Source organism: Morchella importuna (genome assembly GCF_003444635.1).
Source record: "Morchella importuna strain M04M26 chromosome Unknown Morimp01GS005, whole genome shotgun sequence".
Lineage (NCBI taxonomy): Eukaryota > Fungi > Ascomycota > Pezizomycetes > Pezizales > Morchellaceae > Morchella > Morchella importuna.
Window position 1 is genome coordinate 792219 of NW_025763402.1, and position 19381 is coordinate 811599.

General features: G+C 50.4%; 4 protein-coding genes across 4 annotated transcripts; 3 read left to right on the top strand and 1 right to left on the bottom strand.

The window, feature by feature from the left end:
- Positions 1-846: 846 nt before the first annotated feature.
- Positions 847-2883, top strand: LAJ45_02752 (uncharacterized protein; the record flags this gene model as incomplete). Its single annotated transcript, XM_046112343.1, has 5 exons — positions 847-893; positions 983-1093; positions 1782-1801; positions 1862-2752; positions 2810-2883. The coding sequence occupies 5 exons, from the start codon at positions 847-849 to the stop codon at positions 2881-2883; spliced, it is 1143 nt and encodes a 380-aa protein (XP_045974469.1).
- A 5635-nt stretch (positions 2884-8518) lies between these two features.
- LAJ45_02753 (uncharacterized protein) lies at positions 8519-10501 on the bottom strand (the record flags this gene model as incomplete). Its single annotated transcript, XM_046112344.1, has 2 exons — positions 8519-10126; positions 10286-10501. 2 exons carry the CDS (start codon positions 10499-10501, stop codon positions 8519-8521), a joined length of 1824 nt encoding a protein of 607 aa, XP_045974470.1.
- A 3190-nt stretch (positions 10502-13691) lies between these two features.
- Positions 13692-15583, top strand: LAJ45_02754 (uncharacterized protein; the record flags this gene model as incomplete). Its single annotated transcript, XM_046112345.1, has 2 exons — positions 13692-15333; positions 15405-15583. 2 exons carry the CDS (start codon positions 13692-13694, stop codon positions 15581-15583), a joined length of 1821 nt encoding a protein of 606 aa, XP_045974471.1.
- Positions 15584-16146: 563 nt separating this feature from the next.
- On the top strand, positions 16147-16774 carry LAJ45_02755 (uncharacterized protein; the record flags this gene model as incomplete). The annotated part of the gene is made up of 3 exons (XM_046112346.1): positions 16147-16169; positions 16367-16394; positions 16478-16774. 3 exons carry the CDS (start codon positions 16147-16149, stop codon positions 16772-16774), a joined length of 348 nt encoding a protein of 115 aa, XP_045974472.1.
- Positions 16775-19381: the final 2607 nt, after the last annotated feature.

The window sequence follows — 19381 nt, forward strand, 5'->3', positions numbered from 1 at the left end:
TTTACATAGGAATATAAAACCGATGTTTTTTCATACTTAAATAGCTGGATCCGTGGAGCGATGATAAGCCTCTTCTCAGGGTACATCGGAAGCCATCTCTCTCCGAACGCTCCTCGCACTACCACCCGACACATATTTCCCCTCATCGTTAGCTTGGGTACTACAGCTGGAGCGTGTCATTCAAATTCCCAGTGTTTATAGAGCGGTCTTACGTTTCTATCCTCGTCTTTTTATCATTGTGATCACTGAACCTATATCTTAAACCATTTACCAGGTTTTAGCAACCCAAAGATATACGGAACAGTCTACATCTAAGAATCAGGAGATAGGTATCGAAGGTGTATTCGATGAAGTACTTAGTTGCTTATTGCTTACTGGCTGTAACAGGTTGCGTGCTCGTACGGCCTGTTTTGGGAATTTCTCCCACTTTCAGTTGATCATTGGAACGATACCTGCCAAACCTGGACTCCGCCAGTAAGCGCCTTTTAATCTACAATCCTGATACTATCTCCTCTTGGCGGTCCGAGAGCTGGGAGGGTTACGCCAGAAAGGTCTTACCATTTTCTATTTTTCTCACCCTCTTGTTCTTTTCTTTTCGTCTTCGTTCCACCTATTTCCTATTTATTTATTTTTCTGCCCCTTGTTAGCCCATGGTGGTGAATCGGTGGTGTCGGACGTTGCAAGGTTTCCTGTCTCCGGGCTCTTGCTTTTTTCTCGTGCATGCGTGATCCAGCGTTTTGAAGCGAACGCGGGGAAACGAGCTAGCCTATAGCTAGCGATATTAGGGCTCATATCAAGTCATTATCCATCCGAGAGAAGCGGAAAGGAAATGCCCATGGGACGCCCATGGATATCACCTCACAATTACCGGATAACGAGCGGGCCGTGCAAATGTGAGTCCCGCTACCGGAGCAATTGGATATCTTCGGTTGGTCTGTCAGACGTTGCCCGTCCAACAACCAACGTTGAATATTGATTTTAGTTCAAATCCCTGCTCACCATACCGAAAACGTGGTGTATATCACATTATTCCGGCTTCCATCTCGGTTCTACAGTCGATTGACGAAAATTCCATGACCCAACCAAGCTGTCGGTACTACCATTTTAAATTCAGGGGTCCTGGTTCTTTTGTTTCCAAGGGTTTCTCCTAAATTGACATCCCATGGCGGGCCGGTATGCTTCTTGTCAGGTGCCCCCGCGTATGCCCTCCGAACGGGGTACCTTTTTTTTATATCGGCGCAGAGCAAGTTTTCGACGACGTCTATGCCTCAAACGACGACAAAGTCAGAAACACAGACCTCACAATAACCTGTTGCCGTTACTGCAAGAGATTGATTTCGATTACACGCAGGTTTAAAGTGTGCGTTTGACAGATTTAGAGGGTCGTGTTTCCAAAAGAAAGACCCACAAGTAAGCGGAAAGGCACATTGCATTTCTGGGGACATTTTCCGCCCTAGTGCCAGTTCGATAGTTATGTTTCTCACTATCGTGTGTGGTAGCATCTCCTCATGGTCTTGAAAACTGCTCTCCCTCACTTCTGCCAGAAGATATAATAATGACAGGAATGGCCCATGGATGTGCTGCTTCGGAGCTTCATTTTCACTGGAAGAGATAACCCTGAGCTTTTAATTCCGAGAGATTTCTCAGTGATATCCTTTGTTATATTTATTTGTCCCCAAGGACCTTCCTTGCTCTGATCATTCCTGTACTTTGTCTTTTATCAATCTTTTTTTTTTGTTCAGCATCGGTTCTTTATTTCGTTCAAGCAATCCTCGAAACAGCGAGGAATGTTGCGCTGACGGTGGGCAATACTTTTTTGTAGGTGGAACGAGTTTTTTTCTGATGCGAAGAGGTCAAGTAGTGCGACGGACTAGAAGTCAAACCGGATCTCTTCGAGGCCAACAGGCAAATCACAACCAACAACAGCGACCAGGACGCCGCCGCAGAGCAAGCCAGTCAACTGTACAACTAGCTGAGTCCACCGAGCAAGTTCAGCCAGTAGAGGCACCAACAATTCCATTACGTCGATCTGCGCGCCTTAACCCAGGATCAGCCCAGTCACTTGCAAACAGAGCAGTCGAGGCCGAAGAAAGCAGACTTCAAAGTCGCCGGCGAATCCGCCTTCGTGAAACTCGTAACACTCGTAACTCGACTCACAACCTAGATCGCATCGACCCTCCTACCCCCACAATCATCGGCGAAGAAGAAATGGCAAGACGTTTCAATAACACCCACTCCCTCGACGGGTCTGGAAGAAGCTATTCTCTTCAAGTTGCCGTTCAACCACCAAGAGTTGCCCGGGCTGGTGCACCCCTGTACCCGCCTTTGGCGATACGGGTTCACATCTGTGATGTGGAAACTGGAGAGGAAATAAGTGGAGAAGATGAATTAAACAATCTTTTCGCTCAGGCCACTCTTTATGGCGAGAACATCAATTCGCCACCATTAGCGCCACCCGACATGTTTCTTCTTTCCGGACGACTTTCAATGTCTTTGGACCTATTGAATGATGCTCCTGGAGAATCCGATGAAGATGCTGCTCCCCTCAGTCGGCAGCAAGGTAGCTACGTCATTTTCCCTGATCTGGTTATAAACCGAACCGGACATTATCGCTTGGGTGTCAGCCTCTTCAAAGTTGGAGGAAGTAGACGTGGCAGATCCTCCGAAGACCCTCATGGAGGCGGGACATCCTTAGAGGAAGCAAAGAGCAATGTAATCATCGTGCAAGAAGACTCTGCACCCGTTGAAATAGGTAATCTTCAGATACCGTGCAGGTATAAGTTCCAGGCGCGCTAATAGCTTTGATTAGATCCCGAAGAGCAACAATTTTTGGAGCATATCAGAGATCGTGGCATTATGGTCCCATCGCCACCTTCGACATAGGTACTGAGTTGGGGTCAAGGTTTGCAGCTGGTATAATTGGATATCTTGGTAGTATTTGAATTATCCGTGAGATGCGAGTCCTGATGACCCTTGTAATGGCGCAAGTTGTGTACTTATGGATTATAAGATAAAGGGTATCATGTCGTTGTTTTTTTGGTTTCCTGTCGATGGTTCTTGTTTTTTGCCATAATTCATTTCATATATTTTTCAATTTTTACCCAATTCTTTTTACTTCTCTTAGAATTGGTTCGCCGCGAGGTGTCTGGAGTCGAAGAAAGGAGATTGTTGTTCCATCGAAGATTCCAGTCCGAGTTAGTAACATTTAGAATAAGCAATGGTGCATAAGAGTGGCAAATGCAAACCCTTGGGTATATTTCCCTTCATCGTCTGGTTTGTTATCTTCAAATGTTTGTTGATTTATTTATTTTGCTTTGTCGTTTGTTGTTGAAGAAATCATCTCCCGCTTTTCCTTGGCTGAGGTCTGCACGGGAGGTGCAAGCCTTTATGCAGATGCATCTGGCGTGATTGATCGATCATTTCGTTCCGTGTACGGGTATTTATATGTGTCTGGCCGTTATATCAGTTCGTTTCTTAAGGCCCTAGGATGTCGGGGTATATGCAGGTCTCGCAGGTTGCAGCGGAACTTAGGGTCATTCTTCCCGAGAGATTCTATGCAGTCAGAAACGTTTCCCTCCAAACAAATCAAGTAAGCAGCTCCTCCCCTTTCGTAAAAAAACAAATGGATGGATCGAAGCACAAGGCTCAAATAATCAAGGGAGAAACAGGGAGAGGCGGAACCGAAAGGGATCATGTGCGTGGCACAGCACATTATAACAATGTCAGCTGTCAGCTACGTAGGAATATCTCATGCGAGGTTTTTTTTTTTTTTTTTTTGTTTAATTCATTAATTGCATTCTCATGCGAGGTTGTGGGCGAGGTGATTCCTGTATTGGTACGGACGGGACAAAATGACTGGAAAAAAAACAAGACTCGGGGTAAGAGGAAAGATGGAGCGAGCGAGGGCTATACATTCGGCAAACACCGCATGTTGTATTGACCGACGACTTTATCTATTAAAAGGCAGGTTAATTTTCCACGGCTATATATATATACGGGGAAGTAGGTACATAGCAATATGAGGAGGAAGAATTAAGTCAGGTGCAGCTACCGGAGAATTTATACACAAAAGACATACCAGACTGGGCCCCGTGCATAAGATCCGGTTTCTGGAAGAGAGGTAGCGGAGACGTCCGTAAATGACACCGGGGTCTCGCAGCACTCAATGCTTAGGTGACCCCACTCAATTAGTATATCATGGTGTAGTTTACTTAACTTTCCCTATAGGAACATTGTTGGGACGGCAAATAATGTACTTATGGGGGGTAGTCATCCTTATGGAAAACGTAGATCAACCCAATAAATAGCCCTTCTTAGACCAGAGTCTGTATGCATATAAGGTATGTATTTCCACGCAGAGATGATATTTGTGCCTGTTCACCTGAGTTAGTTAGATGCTCGATCTCGAGCTCGTATCAAGGTTCCAAATAACTGCATTAAAATAATTATTGATGCAACCCTCAAGAGAGGAAGAAAAAGCCCTAATTAAGGTTGCTTTAGAACAGCCTCGGAAGACAAAACCACATTTCAAAAGACCTAACCAACTACAGTCGCTCACCTACTGACAGCGAATCCTGTCCGATGGTTCTGTTTGCAGTAATTTGCCCTTGGCGTCCAAAACCTAACTCTTTTACTGGCCTCAAATCCCTGACCGCCATCAGACAGGATCCGCCTTCACCCCGTGAGTGACTGTATGTAGTGAGTCTAGATGTTAGTGCATCATCCAGAAACATTAAATTGATATAAACAGTTTCGCCTGGTACATGAACCAACAAGGATCGAAATTGGGTTCGCTCGTGATTGTTAAATATTATCAATTGAACGCTCATGAGTGAAACGTGCCAAAAACAAGCGTCCACCTGGGCAACTGAAAAGTAAGGGGTTAGGCGTGGGGAAGCGTTAAGGTTGTGCGGGTTGTCTCAGAATTGTTTGCTTGTTGTTTTCTAGAAATCTAGACGGGACGAGATATTCCAACTAACCCTGTTGCTGATCCCCAGCCACTTTCGGGTTATTCCGAGTCTGATGTTACACATTGAATTCATGGACAGTGATGTAAGTACTCTCTGCTTGCTTTATCTTTGCCGGTGGCGTGTAAGAAAAACTTTTTTTGGGAGGTATCTTCGAACAAGAGTTGATGGGAATGTCGAATGTTGTTGAGTGATCCAGAGCAGAAGACCCTGCTGGCCTGGGGGGGGGGGGGGGGCGATAGATACATGTATGTCAACGTTAATTGTTAGTGAACCCTTAAACCCTTAATTCCGCCTAGTACTAGCGACATAAAGGGTCAAGGTACCATGAACTTGTAGAAAACTGTCACATCTAGCCGCCCATTCTGAGAGATCAATTGCGTAAGTCGAATCTCTGACCCCATAACACTTGTTGGCATTGCCTACCTGGGACCTGGTAGGGGAACATGATTCCGGACTGCCGGTGTACTGACCGGCATAAATAAAAAGGATATGCCTGTCCTATAGCCATGTACTCCTCGTGGATTTCAGACACAAAAGATAAGAATCTATTGGGTTTATAATTTTATATATACACATGTGGTACCTTACCCTGGAAAAAGAGACCCTCGATCCCAGAGGAAAACAAACACAGCGATGACGATGCATGCGGTTCACCGCAAAACCCCCGAACGCTACCTATCCGTATATGGCTAGCCTTTTTTCTTGATGCCTGAGAGCAGGGGTTCATAGATCAACTTCGGTTTTGGGTGTTCGCTGGAATCGGAGAATATTGTCAATCGGCGAATTGATGCAGCGTTTTATTTGGCAAAACTCAGTAGTAGCTGAGGTCCGCGAAGAATCATAAGATGTCACACGCACTAGATCCGCGAAAAGTGGTCGAACGCAGGAGATTGTATTCGGTGTTGTAAGATTGTAGTTATGAAAAGAGTGACATAGACTTAAGAAGGACAGATGACGTTTTGGGGAGAAGAAGAAGGTTCCTGGGCTGTTTTAGACATGTATGCATCCACCTGCTAGCGTCTTTTGCATGACGATTGTCTCCACTCGATGACCTGTCATACCTGTCAAACTACATGTAGCCCGTGTTGCATACAGGTCCCTGGGCTGGCGTCATGCACATTCTACATGCAGTTCTTATCACAACGAAATCCAACAGCCTGGGACTTCTTTTAGGTTGATGTAATCGTCGTTGCGACCGATCTAGCCCGTACCTTAAAGCTAAATATCTCTATTCTGCTTTCTGCTGGATCATACTTTTATGAATTCTGTTTTTGATCCTGCTCCTAGCTATAGCCCCGCAATGGGAGTAGCCTTCCGAGAGGGGTCTGACACATGTTTTAAACCGGAGTCACCGATGGAGGGCTGCTGGTGGAATATGATATGTCTTTGAAGATATCACGGAGAGGCCTTTGGAGGGCGGAGACCCAGGAAGATTCCTCGCCGGTTGCTTCTTCCCCGCTATATGCAACCAAATGTTAATTCACCCCGCTCACGACAAGCACCGTATCCGAACTTATGCGAAATCTTCTACTCTAACACACAATTCGCAATTGCTGGATTAACAATCTGCTAGGTCTCACATGCTTCGAAGTTGGTCTCCTCCACGGACTAAGGGGTCCTATGTAATATGCCCGAGGTTGCACAAAGTTTCACTGCCGAAACATACCCCCGCCGCGGCCTGGAGATCAAACGAAAGATATCAACGGGGATCTTGATAATGATACAATTACAGCCGCGGCCGGCCGGTATGGCCCATGACGGCAGAACCCGGAAGTTAGAGCCCACATACACACAGCCCTATTTACTCACATATACAGCACCTCTGCCTGCCATTTCAAAGCACAGCACATGCCAAAACCAAACGCCAGCACTCACAATCCCAAATATATTCCAAGCCTGTATAATACGTTACATGAGATATCATTGACTCACTCCACCCCAGCCATCCATCCATGCACCTCATCCCACCACCCCACCCACCACCCCGCCACCCCACCCTGTGATCATGATCACAAACCCTCACTCGCCCTCCGCCCACGTGCCAAAAAAGTTCATTTTAGTTGCAACATTTAAATTTTATTTTTTGTCCTTTAGCCATACCCATTTGCCACGTTCATTCAACAACGAGCAGCCCCTCATCCTCTGGCGGCCTCCTTCTACTTACTTACTGCTTTGTTAGATCTATGGTATCAAGCACATCGCAAAAAAAAAAAAAAAAAAAAAAAAAGAAAGAAAAGAGAAGGAAAAGGAAAAGAGACACTAAAAATACAAAATACAGCAAAATATTAAAAAAAAAAAAAAAAAGAAAAGAAAAGAAAAACGACAAATCCCCTCCCACAAGGTCATCCCCCATATATATATAGCTAGTATACAAACGTACATGTACCCAACACAACACAACACAAAACCACAAAGCCACAACCCGGCCTCAGCAACCCTTGAAACTAGACAACATAACCACAACCATCAATTAACTACATGTACGTGATCATGAGGTTTTTTTTGCTTGGTTTACATCTTTTTTTTGTGTGTGTGTTGTTGTGTTTCTCAAGTATATATGTAGTAATGACAAGTTACCCATAATGCATGAAAGTAAAGCAGCCATCCAATCCAATCCAATCCATCTAGCAGCATGCAGCAGCAACCAAACCAAACCGCCATACAAAAAAGTAGTAGTAGTAGTAGTAGTAGTTAAAAAAAAAAAGTTAAGAACCTCCCCTCTCAGGATCAGAAAAGAGAGAGAGAGAGGGGGGGGGGGGGGATGATAGCTTATTATATAGCCAGCCAGCGCAGGCAGCAGCCTGGACCAATGATGATGATATAGCACCGGCGCAACATACAGCCAACCGCCCCGCTTGCCCCCAAAAGCTACATAGCCGTGAAAATGTACAAAAGAAAGAACAAGTAAGAAGACTCGTAAAGCAGACAAGACCCCTCCCCTCCCTCCATCCCCCCCCCCCCCCCCCGGGTCTGGTTAATCGAAGAAGAAGGATAAGGTTTGGGAAAAAAGTAAAAAAGTAAAAAAGTAAAAAAAGAAGCACCAACCAACCAACCAACCGACCGACCGACAGACAGACATGCATGGAATGGAAACCCCGGCCCCCGTGAGGAAAAACGAAATGGTAATATGAAAAATGAAAATGAAATTGGGCGGGCTGAGGGGGGCTTGTGGGGGAGAAGAAGAAGAGGAAGGAAGCAATCTTGCTGTTGAAGGCTAGAGTGTGATGATGGTGATGATGATGTGCTTCCCCGGCTTCTTCTTGTCCCCTAGAAACCCCCTCCCGGCCCGGCTCGGGCCCGTATAGACCACAAATGCAAGTGCAAGAAAAGGAAAGGAAAGGAAAACCCCCGATTAAAAAAAAGAGAAAGAGAAAAAACACGTTATCCCCCATTCCAACACCCTCTGCCTCCCTCTCCCTTCATGCCCTCATCCCCGTCCACATCCTCCACATCTGGGCATAAAAAGCAGGGGGGAGCAGATTTAAAAAAGAGTAAAAAAAAAAAGAAAGAAGTCGTCAAAGAACGTAAAAAAAAGGATAAATGCCGAATCAATAAGTTTCCCCCACCCCAGTCAACTTCTTCCTCCTAACCCCTACCCCACCACCACCCACTCCTCCCGTCGCCGTCGCTCCCCCAGCACCAAACACCCCATGGCCACCATACCGCATCGCATCGTCACTCCCATCCGTACTACTGCTGATCCTCCTCGCGCCAAAGTTCCTCCTCGGCAGCCCGCTCGCCGGCTTCGGAATCGCGCTCGTGCCCAGCCCCAGATTCAAGCTCAGGTCCTTCCCCACCGTGTTCCTCCGTGCCGCCGGCGTGATGTGCGGGAGCTCTGTGCTCTTATTACCATTGCTGTTGTTGCTGTTATTGGTGTTGTGGTGGTGGTTAGTGGCTGCATAGCTATCTATACTCGCGCGATCCCTCCGGTTCCCGAACGCTGCCATGCCGAACTCGGCGTGGGTGCCCAGGCCCATTGTTGCTGCGCGGGTCGGGGGCGGCGCAGAGTTGCGGCTGGCGGGGCGGTGCGGCGGTCGCTCGGGGACTGACAGGCCCGTGGACGAGCAGGTGGTTGCGGATGCATTTGACGCCCTGCTGGCCGGACGCTCGATCATTCCGTTTCGCCCTCCGCCTGGTCGTTCCATTCTGCTGCCGGGGCGGTCGAGGGCTGCGCGGCTGGCTGGTCGCTCGGCGGCGCGGGAGGCGGGGCGGTCGGGCTTGGTGTAGGAGATGCGTGTGGGGCGGGTGAATGTGTCGCTGCCGGAGGTGGCGGATGATGTGGTGGAGGGTGAGCGGTGCTTCTTGGGCGAGCGGAGGATGATGCCGGTGCCGGCGGTTGGGATGAAGGAGCCGGAGTTGCGGGGGGTTTGGGCTTTGGGAGGGGTGTTGTTGACGGGGCCGGGAAGTTTGCTGCGGGCGTGGTGCACCCGCTGCTCTAGACGCTGCATCTGACCGATGAGGCCGCGGATCTGGTGTAGTGATCGTGAGGGCGGCAGTGGGATGGCGGTGTTGATGGCGGTGCTGAACGACGGCCCGCGGTTCTGGCGGGACTTGGGGAAGTGGCGGGGCCGGGGCGTGAGCGAGGGGTCGTTAGCGTTGGAGGTCGTGGTCGAGATCTCAGACATTGGTGGCGACGGCGGGGTCGGCGAGTGGTCCGACTGCGGCGTCGACGTGGACATTGCGGATGCCGTTGTGGGCGTGGTGGGCGAATGCGAGGTGACGGATGACGATGTCTCGGACATGGGGGACTGCAGGCTCGGCGGGGGCACATGATGCAGGCTGCCGTTTCCGTACCGCGCCGCCACGGCGAGCGTGTTGTTGAGCTTCTCCACCGTGATGTCCTGCTCGACCTTCATGTCTGATATCTCGTCCCTCAGGCGCTGCACCTCGATGCGTAGCCCCTCGCGCTCCTGCTCGCCCAGCCGGATCTCCTCCTCGAGCATGACCCCGCGCTCGATGCCCATGTTGTACTTTTGCTCGAGGTCCTCGAGCGAGGACTTTACGATGCGCTCCTGCCGCTCAAAGTCGTCGTTGGTGACCTCGATGTCGCGCAGCTTGAGCTGGATGGCCCGGTTCTGCTCGCGCAGCGTGGTGATCTCCTTCTGGAGAAGGTTCTGGGCCGAGTTGGCTTCGGCTTTGGATTGCTTGTACTTGCTCTGAACAAGGTAGGTTTCCCCCCGTCAGCTAAACCTGGAATTTGGCTGTTTTTGGGGGGAAACAAAAATTTTGGGTATGAAAAAGGGGAGTGAGTGAAGAAATCTATATATATATATATATATATATAAATTCCAAACACGCACACACACAGGACGTACCTTCCACTCTTCAACTTCGTACCGCAACGCCTCATTCTTGTTCCGCAGGTCCCGGTGCTGCTTCTCGCTCGCCTCGAGCTCCTTTTCGAGCTCCTGCTCGAGCTCCCGCGACGACGCTTGGAAGTCGGCTAGCTCCGACTCGAGCGTGTGGATCTGCGACTTGTAGAAGGCGAGTGCCTCCTGGACGTCACCGGATTCGGGGTCCTTGGACGGCATCCTTGGGTGGGGGGTTATCGTCTATTATGTATATTGTTGTATGTTGTATGGTGTATGTTGTAGGCTGCTAGTAGTCGTTCGTTAGAGGATCGTGAATCTATCTATGGTCGTGTATACGTGATGGTGTATGTGTAGTGTACTGTACGAGATGCCCCGATAGCGTAAGAGGGGGGGGGGGGGGTGTCGATGGTTTCGGCGGTGTTGCTGGTATTGGAGGTTGGTGATGGTGCTTGTGGTGGTGGTGGTGGTTGGTGGGTGTCGAGAAATGATGGAAGTGGTTACTGGTATGGGTATGGGTATGGGTAACGGTAACGGGGGTGGTGGTCGTTGGTGGTCGTGGTGGTGGTGGTTGTTGCCCAGTTAGATGTTTTGCCCCCCAAGCTAAGTTAAGTTCAGTTCACTTTCCCAGGGTTTCGGTCGGCAACAACTAGTTGGAGAGAGAGAGAGAGAGAGAGAGGGCCTGGGCGGCGGACGACTCGCAAGGAATTAGGGCGATGAGATGACGACGGCGGACCACGAACGACGTCGACGTTCCCGGCGGAGGGAGTTCCCACGGGCTTGTCTCGTCTCGTCTCGTCTCCTCCTATCGCTGTGCTGCAGCTATCTATTTTGCGGGGCCGGGGGGGGGGGGGGTGGGTGAGGTGGGTGAGGTGGGTGTGGTGGTATGTGTGACAGTGACAGCGGCGGCGGCGGCGGTCGACGTCGCTACAGTACTGGGGGAAGAGCGAGGGAGCGAGAGAGAGCCTAGGGACTGGACTGGACTGGACTGGTCGTCGATGGGAAGGGGGCAAGGAAGGGACCGGCGGTGAGTGGATTGGTGGGTTAGGGAGGGAGAGGGGGGTGTTGCTTCTATTCGGCCGTAGTTAGTGGTTTCCTCCCAGGTGGTGGTCGACGACGTCGGTCGGGTTCGCCGGTACGGTACGGTAGATGTTTGTCCGTCGTGAGTTGGCGGGGCTGTTAATTGTTTTGTTGTCTATGGGAACTGGAACTGGGAGTGGGCCTTTTGGTGGTTGTCAGGGGGGGTGGGTTTGTTTCGATTCATCTATCAATCTACCCTCGGTGCTGGTGGTGGTTGTGTTGGCGCTGCGATATTTACGATAGAGGGGATCGAGTCGACAGAGGAGATAGAGACAGCAGAACTTGCCTGCAGAATGAACCTCGTTTCTCTGCTCTTCTGTTCTCGATCCACCCCCGATCGGTGCTGTACGCTGCTCAGAAAACGTACACCACCACCATCACTACTGGCACCCACTTTACGCGATCATGATCATGAGCATGAGGATTTGGCAGCTATCGTATCTGCTCTAGCACCTACATGTAGCCAGCCAACCACAGCACGCGCGCCGCGCCCCGTATCATTTATATTGCACGGTGTTGCGGGCGGAGAATTCACACAAGCAGATAAACGCAAGCAGACAAAACGTACTCTACACAAGCAGACGGTTTGAGTAAAAGAGTAGATAGAGTAGTTAAGGCCGGTAAATAACGGTCGGTCCCTGGATTCAAGCATTCTCGTTCTTCTACATACATATGCAGCTTTATTTATTCCCATCCCAACCAGTCTTGTCTTGTGCTGTCTTCCAACTCTCCCCGACCCCGGCGCCTGCCCCCAGCTCGTGATCCAAAGAACGAAACGGGGGTGGGTGCATTAGGTAATCAATGATCATGGATTCACCGCCGATCACGCACCGCTTGCGGATTTCACGTGAGGGAAAAACATTTCTTTCTTCCTAGTTGAGTTGTCGGGGAGACGAACCTAGCGAACTCACGGTCCATCTCTCTACTTCTGCTCTAGTTAGTGCAGTGCTCTGTTCCTGCGCAAGTTAGGTGGAGGCCCTTGCAGAGGATGCGGCGGAGGGAAGATGAAGGTGGAGTCTGTGCTTTGCGGACTGGACTAGTTGGTAATAGGTAGTAAGAGGATGGATGCGGTATGTGCTACAGTTACGGATGGGGATGAGGTCGGGGGAGTGGAAGTGGAAATGGGAGTGGAAATGGAAGGGGGTGTCGGAGGCAGGGCTTGCTTACTTACAAACATTCAAACAACGAGAGAGAGGGGAAACAAAGGTTGGTAGCAGAAGATACAAACACCACAGGACACGCGCAGATGTAGATGTAGCAGCTATGATAATGATATAGGCAAAAGTGAGTTCACATACCACATCACATCCTCCATCACTCGCTCGCAGGGTATGACTCTTATCGTCGCTCTAATCAATCACACGTCCCATCTATCTGTCTGCCTGCCTTTTCTGCACTTCACCTTTTCACTACCAGACCACGCGGGACGGCTGAGACATCACATCCTTTCTTCCTTTCTTCCTCCAAGCGAATGAAATGCAATGTGCGGCTGTGCCAGGCAGGCAAGGCATAAGCCCCCCGCATATATGCGCAGGAAGAGGGGGACCGTAGATAACCCCAACTTCTAAGATTCAGCCTTATTGTATCAGTCCCGAACGAACTCGAAACTGAGTTTTGCAGTTTGACGACTCATTATATGTGAACCTTCCTCCTTGCTGCCAGGGCGCCAGTACATACATAGGTAGCTTCAGATCATACAAGGCTGTGTACCCACCACCAACCAGCCATATGCGGAAAAGGAAAGGGATCGTAGGGATCGCTCGCTCGCTAGAACAAGGTTACAGCCAAATGCAGGACCCGCGCAGCCATATGATATCATTTGCATAGGGCTATGTAGAGTATATATTGTATGGTGTTGTTGTTGCATTCAGTCGGTAGGTGAGGTGAGGTACGCCCAGTACAGTACACACCACACACCCCGCAAGGATAATAAAGAGCATTCTAGAGTAGCGAGAAGGCGTAGTTACTGACGGACTGCCACTGCTGCTTCGCCTTTGAATAATAAGTCTTGAGTCTTGAGTCTTGAGTCTTGGGGGGAGAGAGTCTTTATATATTGAACTCTGGGGTCTTTTGCCACTATTCTATTGCTCTGTCTACATACATACATACCTACGCAACTACTACTCTGCTGGGCCCCGACCTACTTTGCTTTTTCTTCTACTACTACTACTACTACCCCTCCCCCTCATCCCCCTCATCCTCCTCCCCATCCTCCTGCCAATCAACAGCTACTCTACCGCTTCTACCAATCAACTATCTCCAACTCCCACTTACTTACCTACCTACTTACTACTACTACTACTACTACTACACCATATCAACCGTTATCAACATGTCGGACCCTACCTCAAGCAAACCGCAACTACCGCAGGTGAACACACAGGTAAATCCACAGGCCCCGCCGCCCCCACAACCCCAGCAGCAGCAGCAGCAGCAACCTCCTCAACAGCAGCAACAGCAGCCCCAACAACCTCCTCCTCCACAGCAGCAGCAGCAGCAGCAGCAGCCGCAACTCCAACTCCAACAGCCGCCCCAGCAGCAGCAGCAGCAGCAGCAAGGAATCCCCTATCAGCAGCAGCAGCCATACGGCAGCGGTCCCCCCTCACCCAGCAATCTCGCCCCACAGGTACCATACCAGCAGCAGCCATACGGCAGCGGTCCCCCCTCACCCATCAACCTCGCCGCTCCCCAAACACCATACCAGCAGCAGCAATATGGGAGCGCGCCGCCCTCACCCAGTAACCTAGCGCCGCCCCCCACCGGCTCGCCACAACCCGGGTACGCCCAACCAGCCGGCTATTCACCCGCCCCGCAGCAAGCCGGCTACCCGCCCACCATGCAGCAGCCCGGCCCCCCCTCTCCGCAGGGCTACTACCAGGGCTATCCCCCCGCTGCCGCCCCGCAAGGATACCAAGTAAGTCCTCCTCACCCCGCACCGCCGGTATCAGCCACTAACCCACCGCAGTACCCCCCGCCACAGCAGCAGCAGCAATTCCCTACCTCCCCACAGGCACCCTACGGCTACCCCACGCAATACGCAAACTACCCCCCACAGCAATACCCCCCGCCGCAGCCCACCTACGGCTACCCCCCGCACTCCCCCAACCCCTACGACCCCGCCTGGCAGCAACCCGCCTACATCACACCCACCATCACCTACCCCGTCAGCGCCGGGTACACTGCGGACGAATGCGCGCCCCCGCACTACAATGCCCAGCCCGACGCCGACGTCATCGCGAAAGCGCTCACGCCCACCAGCGGCCTCGGAAACCGCGACGGCGAGGAGGCGCTCATCCACATCCTCCCGTTCCTGGCCCCGCCGCAGCTCGAGTCCATCCGGCAGCACATATTGGCCAAGAACGGCGTGCGCGTGGTGGACCTGGTGGATAAGGCGCTTAGTAATGACTTTCAGGACGTGGTGCGCGCGGTGGTGCTGGGCCCGCTGGCGTTCGATGCGTGGTTGCTGAAGCGTGCGATGGGCGGCGTGGGGTATAAGGCGGTGTATATGGATATGGTGCTGCTGGGTCGGCGTAACGGTGATATCAAGGCGATCGAGGCGGCGTACTACCGCGCGCATGGGAAGCACCTGGTGGAGTCGATTAAGAGCGAGCTGAGCGGGCCTGTCGAGGCGCTGTTCAGGAATGCGATTGAGGCCCGCAGGCAGGACGAGAATGCGCCCGTGGTGGAGGCGGCCGTGGAGAAGGATGTGGTCGAGCTGTATACGGCCATGGTCGGCAGCGTCGAGGCGCATGTGGTGGCGGAGATATTGGTCACGAGGAGTGATGCGCAGATTAGGAGGATTGTGGAGATGTATAATTCGAAGTATGGCGTGGGGAAGGAGAAGAAGCTGGAGGATGTCATTGTGAAGAAGTTTAAGGGCCATATGGAGGATGCGTTGCTGTATATTGTGCAGGGCGCGAATAATAGGGCGCTGAGGGATGCGAGGATGTTGGAGAGGACGATGAAGGGTGTTGGTATGTTGGCCCGATGTTTTGATATGCTTTTAGAGGATGCGGTGGCTAATTCGTTTTTTCGTGATATATAGGTACCAGGACGGAGGAGCTGACATACCGCCTTGCGATCCTGCACTGGGATAAGGCGCACCTTGAGGCCGTGAAGGCGGCGTATAAGGCTGAGTTCCCGAAGAGGACGGATCTGGTCGCGAGGGTGAAGGGAGACACGAGTGGGAATCATGGGAAGATGTTGGTCGCGTTGATCGCATAGTTTCCTTTCTTTGTGGGGGCTTTCTTTTGTTTGTTAATTTCTATTTCTATGGAGTTTTTGATACCTGGGTTAGACGGCTAGGTTCATAGGGGTTAGTTATGGGGTTTTCTCGTTTTTTTTTTGTGTGCTTGGTATCAATGGGTTGCCAAGGGGCGCGGGGGGAGGGGGGGGGGGAGGTCTCGTTTGTAGATATATAGCCGTTTTTTGTTTTACTTTATGTGCTTATTTTATTACCTATCCTGATATCGTAGTCTCAAACCTCTCTCGTAGTCATGGGTCGTGAATATTATAATTAATTGCTTATGTCAGCATGCAGGAAATAGTTAGGTAGTTGAGCGTTGCATCTCCACCCATCACTCGCTGGCTATCGTTCGCCGTTACCCTAATAATTGGTCGCATGCCAACCTTATTATATTTCTTTGCACATGTTTTCTCCAAAAGACCATTAATCAACCCTTATTCGGCTCTAGTTGGGCGCCAAATAAAAGGATTATGGCCGAAACAGGCCAAATTTAGGATCGTTCCTAACTTGATCTTCGTAAGTAATTGCTAGCTAGTGCGGTATGCCTAAATCACGTGCCACAAGGTGAGAATTAATTATAAGTACTAGATGGGGGCCTGTCGCGCCCCTCTAGCTCTTTCTTGCCCCCCTTCACTCTCCTGCACGCAAAAGAATTGATTCGACACGGAAAACCATCGGTTATATTACGAGTAGGAGAACGAAAGATTAGGCTGACGACGACGACGAGGGGCAACAGAGGTTTATATAACGCGGACCGATAGCGTATTGACATTTGATTTTTTTTTTTGGGTAAGTTGTGACGTACTGGCAGAGCTAGAGATCAATTTGGTACAGTTTTTATTCAAGTGAATTTATTTAATGAATACATGTAGGTGTTTTGGATACGGTTTACATACGAAATGGCCTCGGCGGACTCGTCTCGGGTTAATGATCATGTCTCAAGCGGCTCCTCCTCCGGCCAGGGCGCAGCGCCGCCAGCTCTGTTCGAGGTGGTGAAGGTATATCCTTCACGGGGTCCAATGACACAGTATCGGCTGGCCTCGGCGACAACGTTTACCTGCAGTCGCTGCCAGCGTCAGAAGACGGCGAAGCTCGTAGCGACGCGGAATGGTCAATGGGATGCCCTTTTGTGTAATGGTTGTTATGGCTTTATTATCTCGAGGGAGTGACGGTGTTGAGATATATTGGGGGGGGATATATCCCCGATCGCGAAGCGGAGTAGTACTACTGGAGGATTATTATGGAGGCGACGTCGGGAAGTGATTGTTTTTTTTTCTCTTTTTCTTTTGATTTTCTTTTCCCCTGTTGTTTTTATTTTTGTCAATTCGATCGGGCTACCCCCACCACTAGTACTCTTTATTTCTCCTTTAGTCTTCTTTTTTACTTGCGTTTATGTACTCCACTTTTGGGGACTATATACGAATAAAGCATCTTTACCGTCAGCGCAACTACACTAACCCGGAGGGAAGTGCCACGAGAGTGGATTTATGTACTTATCGTGAATTGTGGGGGGCCCCCTGGGCGTAGTGAAGGAGGGGGCGAAGCCACTTGTAGCCGGGGTAAGATTCTGTCCTTATATGTAGTTGCTGGAACGTGGAACGGTCGAAGTCCTAGCGCATATGAGTTAGTAAGCGGTCAGCGAGCGGAGGAGGAGGAGGAGGTTGGGGTGGAGTTTGGATCGGAGTGGAGGTGGAATGGAGGTTGGTGATGGTGGCCGTGGGTGGTGGCCCGGCGGAATGGAGGCGGAATTAATAGGGGCGCAGTGGAGTGGGGTGGAGTGTGAGCGGGTGCAGTGGGGTTGGGGGCTGTTGAGCGGGGATGCGGGGAGGTCGCAGATTTATAAGAAAGGGAATCGAGTTGGCCGGTTGTGAATTCGTTAAAGAAGTATATATATATATCTAGTATTGACGGGGGAAGAATTAAGGATCAATAGGTTCCTTTTATATGTAGCTAGCACTAGCTGCAGAGTCATATCATCACCGAGTCATTATGAATCTTAACACACATTGGTATTGGGAACAGATGCATATGGCAAAGGGCAACAGCTCAGGAGTGATGGTTAGATCAAGTCGGGACTTTAGAGCGCGTGCACCTGGGCTTTAATTAGCTATATATATTCTGCTCGCTAACCTGCCCGGTGTGTGTGCAGTCATGCGGTATCACTCGAGTTACATAGTTTATATATATATGTACCCGCCGGGGAATCGAATCGATGAGGCCGCCGGTGCGGCGCGGCGCGGCGAGTTTCCCCCTGAATTAAGCCCGCTCTGCCAACCGGCCAGCTGACAGCTGAGATCCGGGGCAGGATGTTGTGGTGTTTCGTAGTTAGCGCTCCCGGCCTCATCTCACACTCTGAAGCTTAAGGTCTTGGTGATCGATCCGCGACTGGGTAGGTATTTTAGTCAAAGACATGCAATATGTAGGTACGTACACGTCGTTACTCTACTCTCTTCTACTCTGCTCTACTCGATCTGCCTGTAGAATGGGTGGAAGGGTTGGCGGCGTGCGGGAAAGTGTCTCGGCCGTAATTAGTGTACCTACACTTCCTGTTGGTGGCTGCGCGCGCTTATTGGTTGGTACGCGGTGGTGAGATTGGCCGTCATTTTGTGGGTGTTTCAGATCGGCCGGCCGACCGGACGGGAGCTGGCCCTGGATGGATGGTGGATATTGGTTGGGTAACGTATGTACCTATTGGGGGAGGTATTTGGGCTTGGGGGTTTTGCATGTAATTGTATTTGAGATTTGAGATTGACATTGTCTACCTAGCTAGCTAGCTGATGGATTTGTTTTGTACTGCTATTGAAGGGTCGTTTCGGAATTCGGATATTAGTTGTATTCGCGAATCCGGGGATGACCCCCACGTGCACGCTGGTGGGTATTTATTTCAATGGGCGTGGAGTTTGGGGGGAAATCGAATGTTTACGTGGGGATATCAAGACTCAATGTTTGTCCAAAAACTCACAAAGGCGTAAAACTTCAGCATGGTGGGTTTTTTTTCTTTCTCTACCCGCATATTCTGAAAGATCTCAATGTAGGTCCTTGTATACTAACCACAGGTACGTCTGGCGTTGGTAATGTAGATCGATGAGCATGAGGTAGATTAGAAATAGGACTAGGTTTACGATTCTCAATATCCGTTCCAGCGCTCGTCCTGGCAGTATACTAGCGCGTCGGGACCACATAGGGCATATGTTAGAGCCATATAGCGATCCCATCCGCGGAAGCTTGTTTTTTGTATCATCGACTATCACTCGACGATTGTAGCAACTCCTGCTTGACCTGAGACTAAAAATATTCGTATTTCTAGCTATCAGTACTTCGGGGTTGGGGATAAGTGAGAAGACACCTTCGCCCAGCCTCCGCAAGCAGGTATTTTCTCACTTACCCCTACACCCAGAGTACTAGTACATGTTCTAGGTACGAAGGCGGGGTTGGAGTCTAAACACGTATGGCTACGCGCGGCGGGTGTGTCGTGTGGGGCCGGGAACAAAAAAGTGGATTTGTTTACCTGAGCAGGGGTCGAACGCCGGCCTCGCTAGCACCCTCGCTGTCGTACTTGTTTCCTTTCGAGGGCAGCCCCAACACATTCGACACTTATGCTACAGGACCTGGGTAGGGCTTTGTGCTGAGGGGATGGTAAAGACATAGCGTTCTACAGGTATATGTATACTATGTAAGATCTTGGCACACTACCAAGGTGATGTAAGTTGAATTCAAGTATTACTACATGTAATTTCAGCGCAACACCATCCAACATGGGCGAGTGGCTGGTCTGC